Source organism: Micromys minutus, assembly GCF_963924665.1.
Source record: "Micromys minutus genome assembly, chromosome: 2".
Lineage (NCBI taxonomy): Eukaryota > Metazoa > Chordata > Mammalia > Rodentia > Muridae > Micromys > Micromys minutus.
The window spans coordinates 69,405,790-69,428,219 of NC_137971.1; the positions used below are offsets into that span (position 1 = coordinate 69,405,790).

A 22,430-nucleotide genomic window follows, 5' to 3' on the forward strand; every position below is an offset into this window, starting at 1 on the left:
GCACAGGGAGCTCAGGTGTGTATACACCTTCCCCATCAGAATTGCCTGAAGGCTTCTCTGAGGATGATTGTACATCAATTCCCCTGAGCAACCCATCTGCTGTGGGCACAGGCTGAATGGTTTAATTGATGAGAAACTATTGGAAAAAGAGGTGTGGCCACAGACTGCTAGGCACCAGATCAGTGTGCAGGAACAGAGGGAGGGTTGGGTGGGTGAATATAGGCAGTCCATAACAGCATATGGAAGAAAGCAGAGGGCAGGGAGGACAAAGATCAATAGAGGAAAGGAACTAGGTAGAAATTTACAGTGAAGCTGAGCCTGGGTTCTAATATCAGACAATCTGGGTATAAATGCCAATGCCTCTGTCAAAGGCTGGGTGTGTGTTACCCAGGGTATATTATATTTTTATCTAAGACTAAAATTCTCACCTGGACAAAAAAACAAACCATAAGCAGTGAATTCAGAAATATATAATGAGTATCAAATGGAGCAGGACTCTCCAGGCCTTTAACACAGTGCCTGAGACAGGTTATTGTCTTGTATTTCATCGAGAGGACAGGAGTGAGGAGCTGGTATGCAGAAACAAGGGAGAGTCCAGGTACTGGAAAGACTGGGTGAACTGGAAGCCACTGAAGACTTTCAGCTGAGGAGTTAGCTGCAATAGTCATTCTGGGATGTAATGGCCTCCAAAAATATGAATCACCTTTCCTTCCATATTTTCCATGCTAAGATTGCTGATAACAGAGGTTGAAGGTGTTGCTGTTCACTATATAACTTGGATACAAAAGCTAATGCAAGGAAAGATATGTTGGTCTAAATCATCTTAAGATGCTCTGACTTGGCTATGGAAGGATATGCTTTATTTGCCTTTGGCAAACAGAACTCCCCAACCATCCTGACTTGGGCTGCTATCCAAAAAGTTTGCATTTTCCAAGTACCTGCTAATAGTAAGGAAAGTGCCTACTACTTAGAGGCATAAGAAACCAGGCTCAGAGAGAAGTGGCCAATGCGGACGCCATAGAAATATATGTGCCAGTGAGTTCTACTCAAAAGGGAAAATAAAATACTCTTTAAGCAAATGCATTCTAAACTTGAATATGGGGGGAAGGATGGATGGGGAGAAACAGAAACAGGGACAGACATAGAGAGTCAGACACAGCGAGAGGCAGGGAAGAAGGGAGGAAGTGGGAGGGAAAGAGAGAGGATTCTGAACATAAAAGATAATTCTTCTATACCAAGACCTTGGCTGAGGATAGTCATTAATCTCAAAAATAGCTCTATTTCTGAGGGGATTACAGAGCATTGTTGCCTCCTGACATCTACCTCTTCGATTAATTTCAGCCTTACTGAGGTATGACTGACAACAAAATTCTACATAGCCAAGATGTATATTATGGGTTAGATCTTAAATTACCCACCCCATCCAATCTCATGTGTTGATGTCTTGGTGCCTCAGTTAATGACACCAATAGTGATTAACCTTGATTGACAATTAGATTGGACTGAGAGACACCTACTACATTAGAATATCACACCTTTGGGTGTGTCTGTGATTGTGTTTTCAGAAATGACTCAAAGATGGGAGAGCAAATGGAAGCCAGAGGATCCACTCTGCATATATGCAAGAACACACACACACACACACACACACACACACACACACACACACACACACACAATGTTCAGCAAGCCAAGAGCCAATATCAACTTAAATGGGAAGAAACTTAAAAACTAATTCCACTAAAACCAGGGACAAGACAATGCTGCCCATTCTCTCCCTTTCTATTCAAAAGAGAGCTTGAAGTTCTGGCTGGAGCAATAAGACAACTAAAGGCCATCAAGGGGATACAAATTGGAAAGGTAGATTTCAAAGCACTGCAGTCTTCAGATGATATGATAGTATAGTATACATAAGTGACCCAAAAATTCTCCTAGCAAACTCCTTTGGTAGCCGATAAACACCTTCAGCAAAGTGGCTGGATACAAAATCAACTAAAAACCAAACAAAAACAAAACTGAAAAACCCCAAACCAGCAATACTATTAAAGGTAATATAAACACAGATCTTTTCTTCATCTTCTTAACACTGAAATCAGTCACAGTGAATGGTATGTGACTGCCCTGCTGGGCCTGTGCTGTATCAAAAGGGGATTAATCTGTAATAACAGCACAAAGGAGGTTAGTGGGGGAAGAGTTAGACTGGACAAAGTAAATGAGACTGGATGATAACTCACCTTCTGGGCTCCACAATAAAGACAGCCCCAAAATTGTCCAAAGAAAATATAAAGGTTACCAATAAATAAATGAAATGTTTTTATCTGTATGAGTTGAATTTACATTATCTCCCATAGGTTCATGTGCTCAAATACTTGGTTCCCTGAAGGTGATATGATATTGGGAGATTGTGATACTTTCTGGATGTGGGTGGGACATGGCCAGCAGACTTGAGGCCACAGAAGAGGAGCTTGACTGTTACACCATGCCCCATTTGGGATGTGTCTCTCTCTGGTTCTTAGTTACAGACAAAAATTCACCAGTGCCTTATGTACCTGGTGCCAGCCATCAACATCCTGATGAACTGCATTTCCTAAACCATGAGCCAGGATAAATTCTTCCTGCCTTAAGGTCTTCTGTTAGGTATCTCATGGCACTAAGTCAAATACGCAGGGTGTAGTTATAGGAAATGCAGAGGAAAACTACAAGCAGACAACGGTTCATACCCATTAGGACAGCCTTAAAACATCCCAGAAGATGGGGGTGTGGCTAGTGAAAAATGAATGGCTCCAGAGAGCTCATTCACTTCTGGTGGGAATATAAAATGGTGCAACTGCTGTGCAAAGCAGGAGTGTAGTTTCTCAAAGGTAAGTACAGAGCTGCTCTGTGGTTCATTACTCCATACCCAGTTATGAGCCTTCCCCCAAAACATCTGACACCCATCCAAACAAACCTATACAAGTAGTTTTGCAGTATTATGTCAAATACCTCCATGTGTCTACCAACTGATGAGCATAGAAATAAGTTGTGGTCTATATTCATACAATGGGACACTACAGGACCACGGAATGTTCAGCTTCATATGGGATATCAACAAAACATACTTCCCCACTGGTCTCAGGGATTGTCACGGAAGAGGGCATGGGAATATCATTACAGCCAGAGGCAGTTGTTGCCCATAATAGAGTAGGATCTTCTAGACACAGCAGGGCAGTTGCACAGATGTATTCCCAGCATTTCTGATAGCATGCACAAGATTGCACAAGATCCACATAAACTCAAACTGGTCAAACTCCAGCACCGAGGTGGGGAGATAGACATAAAGCACCACCTCTAACCGAGGAACTTAGTAATGGACAGCTGTTGGAAGAGGGAGATCCCATTTCTTTTAAGGCAGCTGTTGGAAGAGGGAGATCCCATTTCTTTTAAGGCAGCTGTTGGAAGAGGGAGATCCCATTTCCTTTAAGACAGCTGTTGGGAGAGGGAGATCCCATTTCCTTTAAGACTGACCATGTCTGCTTGAGAGCCACAGACCCAAGAATACATGGGAATCACAAATAGAAATGGATAGGTTTAAGAAAACGGTGAGAACACAAAGTTGTTTACATAGAAAAGACGGGGTGAATCTGGGAGGAACGGGGGGGGGGTGATCAAAATATATTATATGAAATTCTCAACAACTAATAAAATGTTTTTAAGTGAATTATTTATTCATGCTGCAACATTAATGGGACCTGAAAACATTATACTAAATAAAATATGCCAGCTACACAGAACTGCATATTATATGACTTAATTTATTTGACTTGTTCAGAATTGACAACTATAGACTAGCGGTTGACTGCCTCTGGGGGCAAATAAAAGATGGAAAAGGAGAAGCTAAGGGTGTCAGACTTTTTCTTCCAGATGACAAAACCGTCCTAGGCTGTGACTGAGCCTGTAAAAGCCCTGCGAGTGAACTGTAAAACACAAGCTCTAAGCATATACCACAGAATATTTTAATGGTTGAGACGGTATTGTAAGTACATTTTTATCTCAATAAAAAATGTTCAAAGATGAGTTTTGAAAATGCTCACAAGCTGTACATAGTGAAACCTATAAAATATTACAAAGGAATAGAACTTTATAAATAAATGGAGAAATAGACTTTATGGAGCAGAACACTTGGTAGTGAAGAGATAGTTACTCTCCCGAGGCATTCTATTGACTCTTACACAATGTCCCACCCATCTCTGGCAGGCTCTGGAGAAACATATGAGCCAACTCTAAAGTATGTGAAAAAAGAAAGGTCTTGTAACTGCCAAAGGCAATCTTGATGAAGAAGAACAGATATTAAAATGCCTGACTTCAACCTGCATTGTGACGCTGTGGTGATCAATGTGGTGAGAAGATCTGGAGGGAGAATCACAGAAGGGCAGACAGCATGGGCACTGCAGACACAGACCACACGTTAGGCCTCCATTAACGTCTGCATAGCGATCCTATGGAGAAATGGAAGTCCTTTTCAAGAAAGGAAGCTGAAAAATTATATCTCAATGTGGAAATATACCTCACATCATGAACAAACATTTGAGGAAAGCTGCCGAGATAAAACAAAAGAATTATAAAGTTTTTTTTAAAATAGATTTACTTTGTATAAACATGCTCACGCTGTGTGTTCAACACATGTGTCCACAGAGGTCTGAAGAAGGCATCTGATGTCCTGAAGCTAGAGTTATGGGAGAGCTGCCAGACTTGGTATTAGGAACCAGCATTTCTAACAACCAAGGCATCTCTCCAGTGCCAACAATAAAGTTTCTAAAGGAAATAATGACATTATCTTTGCGATTATAAGGTAGCAATGGGTAGTTTCCCAGGACACAGAAATAAACATGCAAGAAAGACATTCAATCAAATTATAAAATGTTTCATCAAGAAGCACCATTAAGAAAACTAACAAGCAAACAAACTTCTCTATCAAATTTGGAGAAAATAGCACAAAATACTTATTGGGCAACAAAAAAAAAGTTAGAAACATAAATATGGGAAACTAATGATAAATAAATACAGAGAGAAAATGAACTTGAGCATATGGTATGCAAATTGGCAGATGTGTGAGCAGTCACTGTACAGAAGCGGAGAGTACACAGGACCACTAGTCATCATGGAAACGTAAAGCACACAGTCCAAGAGGTATCACTGCACACTCACCGAGATAACTAATAACACCAAATGTTAGTGTGACGTGAAAACCCTACAGAATTCATACACTGTCAGTGAGAAGGTGAACTGAGGCAAGTGTTTTGGAACAGGGGTTAGCAGCTTCTTCTAATGTTAAAAATAGATAACGTTGACCTAAAGTGCTATTCATAAATATTTAAAAACACAATACAGCAGCAATGTCGATGAAAAGAACTGCAGAGGAAATGGAAAAATCCCCAACATCACTAAGAGTAGAATGGATACGTTTTGTAGCACTCAATAGGATACCATAAGAAACAAATTACTGATATTTACAACAGCATGGATGAATTAGAAGACATTATACTGATCAGAATCTCCCATGCACCAAAGAAACCACGTCGTATGAGTCCCTGTGTATGAGGTTTAAATAGACAAAGTTAAGAAAAAGAAAGAAAAGGGGAGGAAAGAAGGAAAACAATAGGGTAGCGGACAAGTTGATGCCCGAGAGTAGGAGGGCTGGCTGGAAGTGGACAGGAAGGAAGAAGCATCATTGAGCAGAATACTGTTCACAGCTATGTCCATCTATCAGGAATGATTGGCTCTGACTTACACATTTCAAAGTATCAATTATAAAAACAGTTAAAATCTAAAAAGAAAAAAAAAATGTTACCATCTATCAACTACCAACAGGGGTGGAGAAGTGGCGAGAAAAACTAAAACAACCAATCAAAAAAACCAAGAACAGTAGTGTGGATCGGCTTTTTGATCACTATGACCAATAGCTGGGAGAGAGCATTTTAAAAGAGGTAAGAGTTGCTTCTGCTCAGGGTTTCAAAAATTTCCTTGGCTCCACTGTTCCATGGTTCCTGCAGCCTCACCCCCTATACACAGATACACACATTCACACTGACACATAGACACAGACATAAACACACACAAACACACACACATACAGACAGGCAGACAAATGTGTATATACACATGCTCACTGACACACAGAGACACACAGACATAGAGATACACACCGAAAATCACTGACAGAGACATATATACACATATAAACATACACACAGATATACACATGTGCATACAGGCTCAGACACACAAATGTTCACAGAAAAAAAGACATATAAACATACACACAAATAAACACAGACACATAAATGCACACAGATTCACAGGCAGACTTGCGTACTCATAAACAGACACGCAGGCATACCGAGAGAGACATGCGCACATATATACACAAAGACACTACATATACACACACACCAGATAATCAAAACTGTCTCCAGACATTGTTAAGTGTCACTGTGGAGGGACAAAAGGCCCTTAAGAATAACTGCCCTAGAATATGTATTTTTGACAAAGATGCCATGCCTTCAGGGAATGAAAATTGGCTCTTGGAAAGAGGATGGGTCTTATACATTACAGTTATTAAGAAAAATGTCACTGTTGGGGAACTATGAGAAACTCTTGCCAGCTTTGCTGATGTCTCTTGACATGGAGGTGATATTGGGAATGTTTTTTTTTTCTTGAATACTCAGGGATAGATAATCTGTGACATTAAAATTTCATAGTGGGACTTAAGGGCGGGAAACTTTAGTGAGATTCATAGGGAGGAGATGGGGGATTCTGATAAACAGACAGAGACACACTGTTCCACAAACAGTGTGATGTTTGCCATGCTGTGAGTTAGATGCTCGCCTAGCATGTGCGAGCATGCACAGAGCCCTAGGCTTAATTCCTAGTACAGATCTGAGATTCCTCTCCCTGCAGATGTTTGCCTGCTCAAAGCAAGCTATCCATCACGGAGGAGGTTCTTCTCATGAGTAGAAAAAACGTGCTTAAATAAATGCAGTTGTTCCTCTGAATCTTCCCAACTGTTCTAGAAGCTTGGGGTCATGGGTAGTAACTTTGCTTGGGAAGAAGAGAAATATGAAGAGTTTGTGCCATGCAAGTCTGCTGATGTTCCTTGTAATGACAATAAAAATGAAAGCTTCAGTGTTTACACTACAAGACAAATTATATCATACATGACCTCAAATCACCTGCAATTTGTTCTGGTTGAACCAATGACCTGTGTAGCCCATGACCTTCTACTCAATGCTTAAAAGAAGCATAAAGAAGCAATCGTCAAGTATTTTGTCTTCCAACAGTAACCCATGATAGCAACTGTGTTTTATTAAAGGAGGCACAACAAATAAATCCCTATACCCTCTCTCACTCCCTTTTTCTCTCTTTTTCCATGCAAATTCCAGCCTAGATAACTTAAGCAACAGCTGCTTTACAACATTGAATATTCATGCTTGACAGGAGTTCAACCTGGCATAGATGTGATTATTTCCCACGTTGTAGCTAAACCTATTTAGATTCCAGTGCCCAGAGCAAATACCAGACGGTCAGCTTGGGAAGCCAAACACTAGTGTCTTTCAAGGACTTTGCTCTCAGAAACACCACCAGGACTCAGCAAGGACCTGACAACAGATGGGTCATCTACACTGAGGGCATCAGAGCATTGTGGTGATGTTTCTGACTTCTAAATTGTAGAGAGATGGATCAACAGGATGGTGGCTAATTTTATATCAGGGTGTCACATTGCAGGTGCTAGTCATCACTTGGTCCAACCCACTCTAAAAATTTCTGTGTCTTAGGAAGTGACTAAGTTTTACAATCACTTGACTTTAAACATTCAGATTTCATGTCACACAGCAAGTGGGCCTCATCCTATCAGTTGTAAGCCTTAAGAGGGGAGATTGGGATTTCTACCATAAGAAAGAATTTGTCTTCAGAAGCATCACATAGAAGGCTACTATGTGTGAGGACAGCACACTTTTCCATTTTCAGTTTCCAGCACAGAGCTCAGAGCTCAGCAGTAAATCACTTCTCTGGCATGTACAAAGCTTTGATTTTGATGCTCAGCACTGTATAAAGCAGGTAAGATGAGGCATGACTATAATACCAGCTCCTCTAAGGGGGTGGAGGAGGATCAGCAAAGACAAGGACACACATTTTAAATGCACACATCTATCATTATACTCAGTCTGGGTTCAAGGTCAGCCTGGGCTACAAGAGACTCTGCTATCAGAAAAATTAATCAGTGCCATAGAGATTTTGCCTGAGCATCTGCCCTGATGATCTGTCCTATATGTTTTGCATTCAAGATGGTAACATCAATATTTCTTTGAAGTTCTAACATGCTAGCCTGCCCTACCTAGACTTGCCAACTCCCACTGTCTCATGAGTCAGTTCCTTCAAGTAGATGTCCTGAGAAAGACATCATATTGGTTCTGTGCCTCTGGAGAACCCTAACAGATCCAAACAGAATGCAGATTCCATCTGGCAGGACCTGAGCTCTGCCACATTGCAGGAAAAGAAGGAGGGAACAAAACAGCTGCTGATTTACAGAGCTGAAGGCAACTCATTCTTCCTGTCTACAGAGGACAGCAAAGACAAGAAGCAGCCCTTTCAGCCCACGAAACCCTGTCAACTTTAAAGCCATTAACATGAAGTGCAGGAAACGCTAGAAGAAATGTGACATCACAAAGGCTAGCAGAGAGTCTCTGTAAGAAGCCACATCTTTCACTCTCTACAGTGTGAAGCCCAGAATTCACCTATAACCTAACTCTAGAAGCTTTGGAAAAAGAGAAAAGGTGAAGGGTCCCATGGAGTAACCAGACTGAAAACAGGGTGTTATAAGGTCCAGTGGTTAACTCAAAGCTCATCAAGGCCTCCTGCTCTGGTTCCCACCTCTGGGAAAGAACTGGAGAGCCTTCTCTGAGAACCCAACGAAGTGAAGGTAAAGGCCGTGTGCTAACAAGCAGGGCCCATGACTGTGTACGGGTCCTCTGCTGTCACCCTCAGTAAAGGTCAGTTAATGTACCTTGTCCAGTTAGCCTTAGCCATCCATCTTTAAGCTGGAAGACAAGGCTGACAGCACCAGGTATAAGAACAAAGCCACTTGTGAGGAAACAGAGAAGACAGGGTGAAACTCCCAAACACAGAGAGTCATTCAGTCCATGAGAGAAAGAATAAGGTGGTACATTTGTTAAAAACCCAAAGTTTGAGAAAGCTCGTAGAAATTAAAAATAGAAAATAATGTGACAATTCAATATAATTCTATAAAGTTTTAAATCTTCAAGAGGTGACATAAAGCAGCCAAAAGGTAGACAACAGGAAAGAAAAGATAACGAATGAAAGAGTAACTCAACATCTGTCTATATAGATCTAGAAAAAAAACAGGGGGCACATTCTCTGATTAAAAAGACACATCCAGTGACCAGGACAATATATAGAAAAATTTGTGTTTTCACTGAGATGTGTCATTGTGAAGTACACACCAAGAGCAGACCTACAGAATGGTCCCTTATAAGGCTTTGTGAAGGTGGCAACAAACCAAAGATAGGATCTCATGTGGATGAGGTTTAGCCTTGAACTCCCAATGAAACTTTGGATGACCTTGAACTTCTGCCTCTACCTCCTTATTGCTGGGGTTTATAGGCATCCACCACTACACCTAGTTAATTCAGTGACAAACCTTGTGGTTGTTAGGCAAATATAGACACTGACAGAGCTATAGCCCAGCCCCACAACAAATCAAAGAAAGTCCTCCATTAAATGCCCCCCCAGGAACACTGTAACTTGGAGACCCTCATGGAAATGATGGGTAATTTGGACTTCCACACTAAGAGAACAAAAATCTCAATACATGCCACCTGTTGCTTTCTGATGAGAAATGACAGAAGTTTTCCCCCCTGCAGGCTGTCCCTGCCTGTCTAGGACCCCTAACTCCCATCACATGGTATTTCAACACTAGTGTTTGCCCTCACACTCCAGGAGGACAGAATCAAGTTTGTCCTTGCCTTCTCTACCAAGTGCTTAGCCCAGTACCACTAAACACTCAGGGGTCATAAAGTCAGGTGTAGTGGATATGCTTTTTTTAAATTCCCTCTTCCTTCATCTCTCTGGTTCTGTTTTCCTCTAGTTCTTTGAGTTCTTTGAGTGTTTTTCTTGTTTCCTCTTTAAAAGCTTCTGAATCTTTTTGCTTTTCCTCCCATTCTTGTTTAAGTATCTCTATCAGCATCTTGAGGTATGATTTCAGGTCTGCGTCTTCTTTTTCTGGAGTGTTTGGCATTCCAATGTTTGCTGTTATGGGAGATCTGGGTTCTGGTATTGCCAGGTTGTCTTGGTTTCCTTGGGACATACTCTTTCCCTTTCCTCTTGCCATCTTGTTGTCAGTGATATGTTCTTGCCTTTCCCTTGTATCTGGTCTGTGTCCCTGGATCTCCACTGGTCCAGGTGTCAGATTGGCCGAGCCCTGTCCTGCGCCCTGAAGTCGCCGCCGGGTGGAAACAGAAGTTCCAAAGTTGTGTTCCTGGTCCCAGTCTTTAAACCTTTAGGACTGAATATGCTTTTATACTGTCTCTGCCATAAAAATGTATCCCACAAGCAACAGCTGCCCCATCTTATAGAGTGCCAGAGGTACTTAAAAATGAGACTGCCAGAGTTGGAAGTACAAATCAGTGGCATAGCACGTGCTTAGCAATACCGAAGCCCTGGATTCCAACCCCAGTCCCATTTAAATAAAAAACAAGCATCTACATGTCTAGACATGTAAACATATTTAGACATATAAACAGCAAGAATATCAAAATGTACATTTTGAATACGCTGGTGCTGCTCTGGATGCTTGCTGCTTATTTGAGGGGTTGGTCTGCCACCTAGTTTGCTTCCTATTGCTGAATCTGTCTAGTGGGCTTATAGTTCCACAGCACAGACCATCACTGAGGGAAGTCAGGGATGAAACTTAAGGCAAGATCCTAGAGACAGGAGGTGAAGCTATGGGAGACTGATGTTTACTGGATTGCTTCTTGTGGTATGCTCAGCCCATTTTCTTGTAATACCTAGGAGTACTAAAGCAGGGATGGCACTGCCCACAGTAGGCTGGGCTCTCACATCTAACATTAATCAAGAAAATGCCCCACAAATTGGCCTACAGGCCAATCTTGTGGAGGCATTTTCTTGTAGGGGTGGTTCTGATGCTAAGGTCCTGTTCCCTATTGGTTTTTGACCTATCAGTAAAGATGTTGGGGGCTAATTTTTGGGTAAAAGGAAAGAGGTGAGACTTCTGGGTCTCTGGAAGGTAGGAGAAGAGACACAGGAAAAGCAAAGGAGTTTTTACCATGCTTTGGAGAGACAAAAGGTGACCAGACTTGTGAGATCTTGGGCAGAGCAGCCATAGGCCACTTCTGCAGATGGGAGTTTAGGATATTAAGCTGGAACTAAAGGTAATTGAGCAACTGAAGATGAGGGCAGGCTGAGAGATTCTGATCTAAGATTGTTGGGAAAGGCATTCTAGTCAAGGAAGGCTTGGAGAACCCAGCAACATTGAGCCAACAAGGCAGGTTGAAATTGAGCCATGTATATGTGCCTGTGTTTTTTATCCCCAGACCCAATATTTTCTGGGTGGGGGAAGGTGGGCCGGTAGCATGGTTCCCAAAGCTTGAGTTGGAGTAGTAAAAGCCAGAGGTAACATTTTCTCAAATGAGGTTTCTTCTTCCGAGATGACCCGAACTTATATCATTAAACAAATGAACCAACAGTCTGACCAGTCCGTTGTTTTTAAGACAAAAGTTTTGCTACATAGTGCCTTTAATCCCATGATTCCTCCTATCTCTACCTCCCTTCTTCTGCAACTCTAAGTATCCCAACTTAGTAAGAACTTGATGCTGCTGCTTTACAGTATTGATAGGAGCAAGGCCACCAACCTTTCTCCAGAAAGGACAGATCACAACTATAACTCCATGGGTCCTATGTCCTTCCCACAGCTATTTAGCTCTGCCATTGTAAAGTGAAAGCCACCGCAGACAAGTAGATGACATCTCAGTGTTCCAGTGCAGAATGCCAATAGATAGGAGACTCGGCTGGAAGTGACTCATGTGCAGACACCTGGATGCCATTGCTCTCACCAGAGAGAGAGAGTCCCACCAATTTTACAGGACAGATGTTTTCTTTATAGCTTGATAGTACCATGGTTTGTTACCCCTACCTCTCCCAGATATAAACCATTCCCGAGACCCTGAACAAATACCAAATCGAAAAACCAGAAACAATTCCCTGTTCCAAACACCTCCACACTCAGCTCCTGGAGAAAGCACAATGCCGATTCATTTTTAAATCCTAAGTTTAAAACCACTTGCTGCCTGCAATTGTGGTCTCTGCTTTTTCTGTCAAGAAAGCTAAGGGCTTATCTCAGAGCAAATCCCATGCAAAAGTTGCTATGGGGCTTTGCCGATTGCTGTGTGTGCACACCACACTGGAGCCTTTCAGATGCTTAAGGGAGAGTCAGACAAAGTTCTTTTGTTTCCAAAACAAATTGATATCTGTCCTTAAGTTTGAAGAAAAACCAAATGTGCTGCAGGATAATGTAAGGATGTGGATTATATCCAACCAGTGACCTGTGAACAGAGGAGCCTGGCTCACATCTCTTTAGCCTGGATCCACCTCATCTAGTTAGTTAATCAAGTCTGGACTAGAAACTGATTGTTTAAAAAACAAGAAGCATTTGTAATAAAATGAAAGGGTCCACTGAGGTCATCTCTTCTGAGGAGCAAAAAGTCACACCAATCATGAGGTGTCCTAATAGTGACAGTAAGACATACAGGACAAAGCACTGATGGGTTTCTCACTGCATGAGGCACCTCCCTTCAGGCTAACACTATCCTGTCTGGGAAAGAGCACAGATGAAAGCAACTTCATTAAAACCCAGAGCTCCCTTGGACATCCTGTCTGCCAACAAGAGCAAACGTTAATGCCTTAAGGAACATCTGAGGCAAGAGGTAGTAACAGCCTCTGCTCCAAAGGCACAGGTCCCTGTAGCCACACATCTACAAGGCAGACACCCAGAGGCAGCCTGTAGGAAAGCCAGATATATGGTGGCAGAGGAGAGAACTCACATCTAATAGAAACATTGCTTTAAGGCTCGGTCACTAATTTCTGAGGTCCAGAGTCCGCCAGCATGAGGTACTCACATGAGAGCTACGTCCTACACAAGTTCAAACGTGCCAGCAGATGCTAACCTGTGCTGTGGTCCTCAGTCAATTATTTGAGAAGCCTGGATTAAGATTTCTATTTTAGAAGTGGTTTCATTTTCTAGTGATCTTAAACTTTAAAGCCCTTTTAAACTCTGCATTAGCAGCAAGTCTTTGGGAGTGTGGAAGATTATCTCTAGAAGCATAAAGATAAGGAGATAGCTCAGTTATGAAGGAGCGTGCCATGCTATGCAAGCATGAGACTCTGAGTTGGGATCTCTAGGACCACATTCTGGAGAAAAAGGGAGCTGAGCATGATGATGCGAATCCTGAATGCCAGACCAGCAAGACAGACACAGCAGGATCTCTGAAGGTTATGCGTCAAACCAGCCTAGCCCACCCAGGGAGCTCCAGATTCATGGAGAGAGCCCAATCTCAAAGCATACGGTGGGGGATAACTGGGGAAAACAGTCCATGCCAACCTTCAGCCTACACACACACACACACACACACACACACACACACACCCCACATGTGAATATATACAGCCATGTGTATGTGTGCATATACAATACACACATGCATAAGAAATATCACAGTGTCAAAGACAGAGGACATAAATGAACCTACCTGTAACAAAATAGATGGAGAACCTATAGGATCTGACCAGCACCTTAAATACTACTCCACATCCCTCAAAGTGTTGCAGCTTTGGAACCCTTAACAACAATGGTATAATAACTTAGTGCAGCAGGAACCCTTCCAGCCTGGCTCAAGCATACAGTCACCATAACTGTGACTCGAGAGACACAAGACTGGGAGGAAGCACTCTTGCATTCTGACTGCATCCCAGAGTCACACCTTCTATTCCCACAGGCACCTCGGTAGCACTATAAAGCAGTGTATGGTGGCTCTAAGGCCGGCTCTTTTATACTTACAGCATTGCATATGGCTTTGTTTATGTACTTCTTAGCCTGCTAAATAAGTCTGTCATAAATTTGGTAAGGGACCCTACATGAAACGCCCTACAGTGGGGAGAGGGAACGTGTAGAGCTCACCTCCAGCAGAAAGACATCAAGTGAAAGATGGGGTTGCCATCCCACAGTCAAAACTCTGACTCACAATTGTTCCTGACTGAAAAAGTGCAGGGATAGGAGTGAAGAGGAGCCTGAGGAAAAGGAGGTCCAGGAACATGCCCCAAAGGGAATCCAATTCAAGGGGAGGCCCCAAGGCCTAACACTATTACTGAAGCTATGGAGCGCTCACCAAAAGGGACCCATCACAACTGTTCTCCAAAAGACCCAACAAGTAGCTGAAAGAGTCAGGTGCAAATATTTGCACCCAACCAACAGAAGCTATTGACCTCTGTTTTTGAATTAGGGAAAATCTGGAGGAAGCTGAGGAGGAGGGCAGCTCTGTAAGAGGACCAGCAGTCTCAACCTGGACCCCTGAGATCTCTCAGACACTGGGCCACCAACCAGGCAGCATACAACAGCTAATGGAATCCCCCAACACATATACAGCAAAATACTCTCAGGTCTGGGTTCAGTCAGAGAAGATACACCTAACCCTCAAGAGACTGGAGGCCCCAGAGAGTTTAGAGGTCTGGCAGGGTAGGTGGGGTGGGACATCCTTGTTGAGACAGGGGGGCCAGAGAGGAAGTATGAGATGTGGAACAGTCGGGGGGGGGGGGATGGACCGGGAGGGAAGTAAAATCTTGTGTGTAAAAATAAAATGAAATAAAATATTTGGTATCATAACTCATTCCCTTATAGCTCTGGGGACCAGATTCTTAAATTGAAAATGAATACATCAGCAGGGCCACACTTCCTCTAGGCTCTGTAGAAGAATCATTCCAGCAGTTTCTTCCAGCTCTGGTAGATCCACATGTCCCATCACTACCCTGCTGTGTCCTCGTATAGCCTTCTCCTCATGTTTATCTTCAGTCCCCTCTGCCTGTCTCTGTGAGAACATCCATCACTGCTTTTCAGAATGGCTGAAGTCTAAGACTTCCTCCCAGTATTCTCAACGTGAAGGGTTTTTGACTGTTCATTTTGCTTTGGTAAATAAATACTGAGACAAAGCAAAAGCATGCATAGAGAATGGTTACTACAGCCATATTATTTAACATATCCATTTTCTTATGTAATCCCTGCTTGTGCAGGGTTGGGAGAGAGAGGGAAGGAGAGAGGGAGAGAGAAAGAGAGAGAGAGAGAGAGAGAGAGAGAGAGAGAGAGAGAGAGAGAGAGAGAGAGAAACACTCCTGAAGTAGCTAACTGTCCTGGTAGATTTCTAATATGTTTTACAGTGCTATTAACTACAACCCTTTTTTAAAAAATAAATTCACATCTATAGTCGCATATCTAGAGACTAGGACTTGGATTTGTTTAGGAAAAGGGTACAGTATCCCATTTACTATAATCTTCATAGCTGCAGGGAAGAAAATGAGGCATTTATTTAACTGACATGGAACGTGAGCACTCTATTATATTAAATCTTTGAACGGAAGAGAACGACATCATTCCGGAGGCTGCTGTCCTCGGATGAAACACCAGTCCTGTGTGAGCCTCACGGTTCTGTGTGAGAAGAGATCATCCTCCACCTGGCAGGCCACGGAGCTTCGACAATGGTTGATAATGATCCCATTAAAGTGCCTGCCGCTCCCATAGCTCATTGACAGACCCAAGTTTTCCAGTGTCTCTGGGCAAAATGTCCATTCAAAGCTTGAAGATGTTTCTCAACTCAGCCACTCACCAGTAAGGTGCGTCTTTGTCAGAGGATTCAGAAAAAAAAAAATCCTATTAAGATAAGAGGCTTGCCAAAAGTCAATGATTGGACCTAAGCAGACAGAACCAAGGACTTCACAGTTTGACAGGAGTCTTTGCTGTTCCAAGCAGTTACCTGAAGCCACAGTCTTTTTCTAATTATCCTATGAGTCATAACATCACAGACAGCCTGATACACCTGTGTACTCCCAGGGCTGTGTTCTGCCTTGTTTATCTTTGGATTCCTAGGACCAGTGTCTGGTGTCTGAGTCAGTCAATAAGCCCTACTAGAGTGAGTGGAGACACCAGCTCTGGTGATAAATCATAACGGTAGAGCTACTGTTACAAGTCCAAAGTCCAAGTGCCTTATTCTTGAGGGATTGAATAAAGCAATGCACTTCCACATTCTGGTTTTGAAGGATGCTCCAGACATGTTAGTAATTATGATCGCTGACTTTAATCCGCACTTCTACTGAGAACGGAGGCGTTCCTATTTCCTTTAACACAGTAGGGCCCGAGGCTCAGAAAGGTGATTCTCAGAAAGGTGACGTTTGAGAGCCAAGACATGACCGAACCAGGATGTGCCACAATTCAGAGATCTGTAGCATTTCTTATAGTTTTTGCTTTTGTTCTTTTCTGCTATGCTATTCTGCCACTGGTTCAGACTATTCTTGTATCAAGCTTACTTAGGATTTGGCATTTATAGTAAAAAACAGATTGAGGTTCATGTGCATACATGCATATTTTCATATGCATTATCTACATGTACCTGTGTTATAGATTTGTTCATACATATAATACCTCAATTAAAACATACTAGATAAATGCTCAGTTGAACACTGGCTGTCAAGTTTGGTAAGTTCCCTTTGTACTGTCACATTCTTGTGTCCTAGCTTCCAAGACTGCAATGTCTCATGCCTCTTGTACCGCACTCTCCCAAGCTAAGAAAAGCAACATATACAGCAATACAGCCCTGTGTAAAATCTGGAGCCTTGCTACAGGCTTTCATGACTTCCCAAGGAACACTATTTTTCTAAACCATCCATCCTACTGTGAAGAAAACCACACTGTGCTAACATTCAAGTACCAAAACAGCCCAAGAAAGTGAGCAGGAGGACAAGTGTCTTCTTGAACTTACAGGAGGAGTGGATGCTGGGGAAGCTTTTGCGGCCCTCCGACACCAGGTCAGGGTCACCTGTGCAGTGCATCTCTGAATTCATCACCCCATCTGGAAAGCAGCGGTAAAAGAAATCGGGGCGAGGTCTACAAAAGACACCATGGACATTTTCAATATACAGTATTGCCATCACAATGAACCCCAAGCTGATCCCTCCACCTCACAGATCCCACCCTTCTGCAAGCCCCCTCTGTCATCATCCTCAGGAGTACCCTGAGAGCCCTTCAGACACAGTTGCTGAGGAAATGCTCACTCTTTGGAGTCACAAAGGTCTGAATTGGAGCTAGGTTTGTAGCCATAGGGAGGTTTCCACCACCCCCAGCCACATTTCTGCAACTAAAAGGGGGAAATAGATACCTGGTCTTGAGCATTAGGTATGGGACTTTTGAGAGGCACCTAGGCATCATATCATTAGAATCGAGAGGACTTCCTGTCGTGATCTACTGTTCAGCCAATCTAGACCCTGCCCCCAGTCTGGTTTAAAGCAGGAGTGGGACAGACATCTCTAGAGGAGAGAAGGGTAATTCTGACCCTGAAGCCAGACCCTCCAGAGCATCCACAGCTAATAATAACTTAGCCTTGGGTGCAGACGTGGTGAGAGGCACTGCCTACCCACCATGTATATAGTGCCTCAGAACTAGCCAGTGTTTCCTAATGTGGTTGTCCTTCTACTCAACCAGAACTTCGAGTGTGAGGCCTCAGAATCAGAACTTTATCCCGGCCCCAAGTGCATGCTATACACGGAGATCTGAAGGGACATCCCCATTCGGGGTGTTTTGTTAACTGATTCTGATTCTTGACTGGAGTCGCCAGGGGAGTAGGAAAAGCAAATGGAGACTCAAGATTCTGTTTTTCAGAAGCAGTAAGGGAAGTGCATCATAAATCCAGATCTGAAATGCCGACCCAGACATATCATTCAAAGACAATAATACATAAGTGATCTGATTAGTTGGCTAAAGGCCAAAACTGACATGGAAAGAATAAGGAAATCCTGGGATAGAGTGGCTGACTCTGGAGAGGACAGTAGCAGGTTTTAGCCAAAAATAAAAAGTGGGGTCAGCTAGCCAATGGACACACTCTCTCACAAGTGAACTCCTCTCTAAAGTAATGAGTTCATAATTTAAAGGACAGAAGAGATCTGTACTGAAGGCCAGAAATCCCAAAAGAGCAACAATTTAAGGGAAAACCAGACACACTGGAATCTGTCCTCCTGGCATCCTCTGGTCACAGTTGCCATACTGATGATCATTGTGGTATAAGTCATCATGTGTTTCTTTTTGGAACTTACCTTCCCACTATTAATTTAATAGTGTTTGTGCAGACTCCATTCAAAGCAAGAGCCAAGGACACTGCTATAAAACAAAACCAACAGACAGAAAATGAAAAAAATAACTGTTTGTTCTCAAATATAAAAATCATCATCATTATAACCACCATCATCATCACCATCAACATACCATCACCATCACTATCACCATCATCACCATCACTACAATTACCACCACCACCATTATCACCACCATCAGAATTATCATTATCATCATCACCATCAACATATCATCAATGTCACTACCATCACCACCACCATTATCACTCATCACCATTGTAGCCATCAACCATCACTTTTATTACCATCACAACTATCATCATCATCATCATCATCATCATCATCATCATCATCATCATATCATTTGTAATTAGACTTAGTTTATGACCACTGGGTTTTTAAATAATACTTTAGAAACATAAAGGGCTTGTTGCTAGGGCAAAATGCAATTAGGGCAGAACCAGTTTGTCCCATAAAATGTCACATTCTTATGACAAGAAATTTATCTTTCTTTTTTGGCCAGGATTTTGAGCCTCACAAACCTATCTATCATTTTGTAGCCTGATATGAACAGATTTAATACAACAGCATATAGAATTTCTTTTACTGGTAGCGAAACACATAACTTTCTTATTTCTTCCTGGCAACCTCCTCGGACATAATTCAAATCAGAGCAGCTGCTAGAATCTTTCTGAAGAACCAGACAGCCTTGCCAGGTCTCTGTCTCACTGCTGACCCATCACCTGCCAACAGCTGCCCATCACTGTTTCCAAGACGGTGACGAGTCCAGGAGATGACTTTTGTCATCTTGACTAGCATGAACTTCTGGAATATATTGTTTTAAAATATTACAGTCCAGAAACCTCAAGCAGCCTGGAGACCTGCCAGGGAAGGGGCAGACCAAACTAAAGGGTCAGCAACATGAATTGCCACCCTCTCTTTACAAAAACTTTGACCTTCTCTTAAGACTTAGTTAAGGGGACTTAGGCATAGTCATCACTTGTGCTTTGCTGAGAAGTCAAAGATGTGAGCTACCATTTCTCTCTGGCAAATATTAACTACTTGATGCCAGCAGAGATTTATGTAAGATAAGAGCAGTGGAGGGGTATTTTCGGGAAGGAGCTTCCATGAATGATTCATTAACACTAAGTGAGATGGATGAGCTGTTCCACATGCAGAAAACATGGCTCTTACAGTCACCAGGGTGCAGGTTACTGGGTTGAAGACAGAGCCAACTGCTTTTAGCAAGTTATAAGAAATGAAACAAAGGGGGAAGGTTGGGGTAGATACTTACGGAAAGGGAAACTAAATACCTGAGTTGGGATGGGGAATTTTGGCTATATGGTGGAAAGGAAGGGGTAGGTGCCTGTTGGAGAGCTGAGCTTGAGTTGGTCCCACAGCACTGCCATGAAAATGTGCAGTGTGCAGACTGGGGCAAAGACCGGCTCTGGGTGCAGAGAACATAGGGAAGAACCAGGAATGACACTCTCTATGCCCAGATATCCCCTGCCTGAAATGTTAGCTTCCTTCTTTTCCAAAAGCTCAGAGCAGAGGCAAGGGCCTCTTCTGCAGAACTGAGAAAGAGCACAGAAACGACAGTGCTGTCCTCCTTGTTAGGGATGGTCTTGCCAATCTTTCTAACGAGTTCCACTCAGTCTTAGCCTTGGAGCATGGCCTCAGTGCAGACAAGCCATCCGTGAGTAAGCATAACTGGCCACGCTCTCTTCATCCCACAGAAACTTGTGTGAACCTCACCCACAGCTCCACTGATCCAGAGCAAAATACACCTCATAATGCATTCAGAGCTGAGCGGGCTTACTGTAGCACAATACACCCTTTCCAACGGTTTGAAGTGAGTGAGCTAGAAAACCCCTACAACCAGCAAATCTGCTGTAGGATCCAAATGCCAGAAAGAGACAGAGAAGGATGGAAAGCTAGAGTGATGACATTTGGAAGTGTGGGAGTCACTTCAGCATTCTGGAAGCAAATGCAACTGATTCATCTTCATCTGAATGATACAATGCACAGGAGACTTGATGAGAAAGCCTCAAAATGACAGTGTACTGATGCAGGGACTTCTCATGAGGCATCTGCTCCACCCTTCCACATTTTCTATGTGAATAGACAGGAGAAGGCATGGCCTCAGACAAGAGTGCCTGCTGACTAAAAGAGCACCACAGGTCTAACTCGTGGTGTTTTTACAGAATCTGACAGACCATTTTGACTGATGGATCAGAAATACAAACAAGACTGTCTGAGAAGTAAATTCAAAGTGTCATGTCCTACAGGTTGACTTGCTAGGGGCCAGCATGAAGGATACTATGGGATATGGGCATGACAGAAGATTTTAGAGCTTTTGCTATTGTTTTTTGTTTTTTTGGTTTTTTTTTTTTTTTGTTTGTTTTTTTTTTTTTTCATTTTAGGCTGTCCAATGCTCCACTTTTTCCACAACAGAGTTCCTGGCTACTCTACAGCCTGGATGCCTACAAACCAGATGCTATGAAGATTACCATCCTTGTATGTTTGTCGTAGAGGGGAACACTTGGACTTGGTATACGCAAGTGCCTATGTTAAATATTCTAAAGACCCTCAAGTACAGAATGGACATGTCAAATAAACCTCAGTCCCTAAGAGAGTTCTGAATTCCAGGATTGATTAGAAACCATCTGGTTTTTTGACCTTGGTGTTTGAAATCTCCCCCACCCGCCACCACCAAGCCTTGCTGAAAGTGTGGGTTGTTTGCAACCCCCCCCCCCTGTGATCACTGTGGCCTTCCATCATTGTTCCAGACAGGAATTCATTGATTTCAGCAAACAGAACAGGCAATAATTCCATTTTAGTTACCGTACAAGAGGCAGGGTATGGTGCTCAAGTTTGAAGCATCACCCTAAGGAAGATTTAGCCAAGAATGAAAATGTCTGGAAGAGGTAACCAGGCATGCTTGGAGTCATCACAGGAACACAATGCCATAGCCAGCAGTAATTATAGCCACAAACATGACAGTTCATACCTACCCTCTGTCATTTATCTTGGGACTCTGTGCAAGAGTACAAAATAAGGTGAAGGGATTCCCAAGCCAATAGAGAGGGTATAGTAGAATGATCTGAGGACCAGTAAGTCTAAGGATAGGAAGGAACCAAAGCTCCAAAGACCCATGAAAACTCTCAAAACTTCATCATCACAACCCCAGACCAAGGCCACGTGACCAAACTCTCAGTCTACAGGTTAGCAGTCTGGAACTACACCTGACCAGAGTGAGCATGCTACTTCAGGCTGGCTAGAGTCCTGGCTTTACTTTCAGCTTGGAGAAGCAATTGAGTAAGTCTACAAGTAGGAGACTGGAACAAAGTACTAGAGTGGAAGTAATGGGTGCCACCAGAGTTGAGCCGTCAGATATGCAGGCGTCAGAGACTTAGGAAGCAAGTGACACCACTGTGAGTCTCACAGGAAGCAAGGCTAGGCAGGAGGGGAGACAGGAAGTGGAGGGGGTGGGGATAGCATATTTCAGACAGAATTGGTCATGAGCTCCTGGCACTCTAGCTCTCTCCCTATTGCAGCCCCAGGGGGCACTGCTGTGCTATCCCCTCCTTTTCTTGGAGTTGATAAGATTGCTTATTTTAGCTCTGTCTTTAAACCCATTATTTTACTAGAGCTAATTTGAAAGGGAAACGTAACATTATTCTTTTCAAGCAGACAGACCTAACTAAAGCTTGGTTACATAAAGCCAATTCTTCGTCCTTTAGACACACTCTGCCTCACCCATACTTCCTCACTAAGAAGAACACCCTGTATGTATTCATCACTAAAGCCCAGAAACTAACACACAGCTAACAAACACATCCCTCAGCAAGAAACCTCTGGTTCTAGACTTCCATCCCAGAGGATGGCAGGTCCATACACTATGCTTAACGTCAAGCTTGGGGACTTAGTGACGAAGGTCTAGATAACTTATTAAAGTATATGCATATTAAAAT

The 22,430-nt window shown here is 42.9% G+C and overlaps 1 protein-coding gene across 5 annotated transcripts in view; it reads right to left on the reverse strand.

The window, feature by feature from the left end:
- PLPP4 (phospholipid phosphatase 4) overlaps positions 1-22,430 on the reverse strand; it is a gene marked incomplete at both ends in the record, with an annotated part of 138,210 nt that overhangs the window by 53,936 nt on the left and 61,844 nt on the right. For 2 of the 5 annotated variants that reach the window (XM_080911191.1, XM_080911189.1), the window contains 2 exons: positions 17,091-17,215; positions 18,418-18,481. The exons of 2 other annotated variants lie outside the window; for them this stretch is intronic. In XM_080911191.1, the coding sequence (XP_080767317.1) occupies positions 17,091-17,215; positions 18,418-18,481 (189 nt within the window). The remainder of the gene's footprint in view (positions 1-17,090; positions 17,216-18,417; positions 18,482-22,430) is intronic. One more of the 5 variants, XM_080911192.1, reaches the window with a different exon arrangement.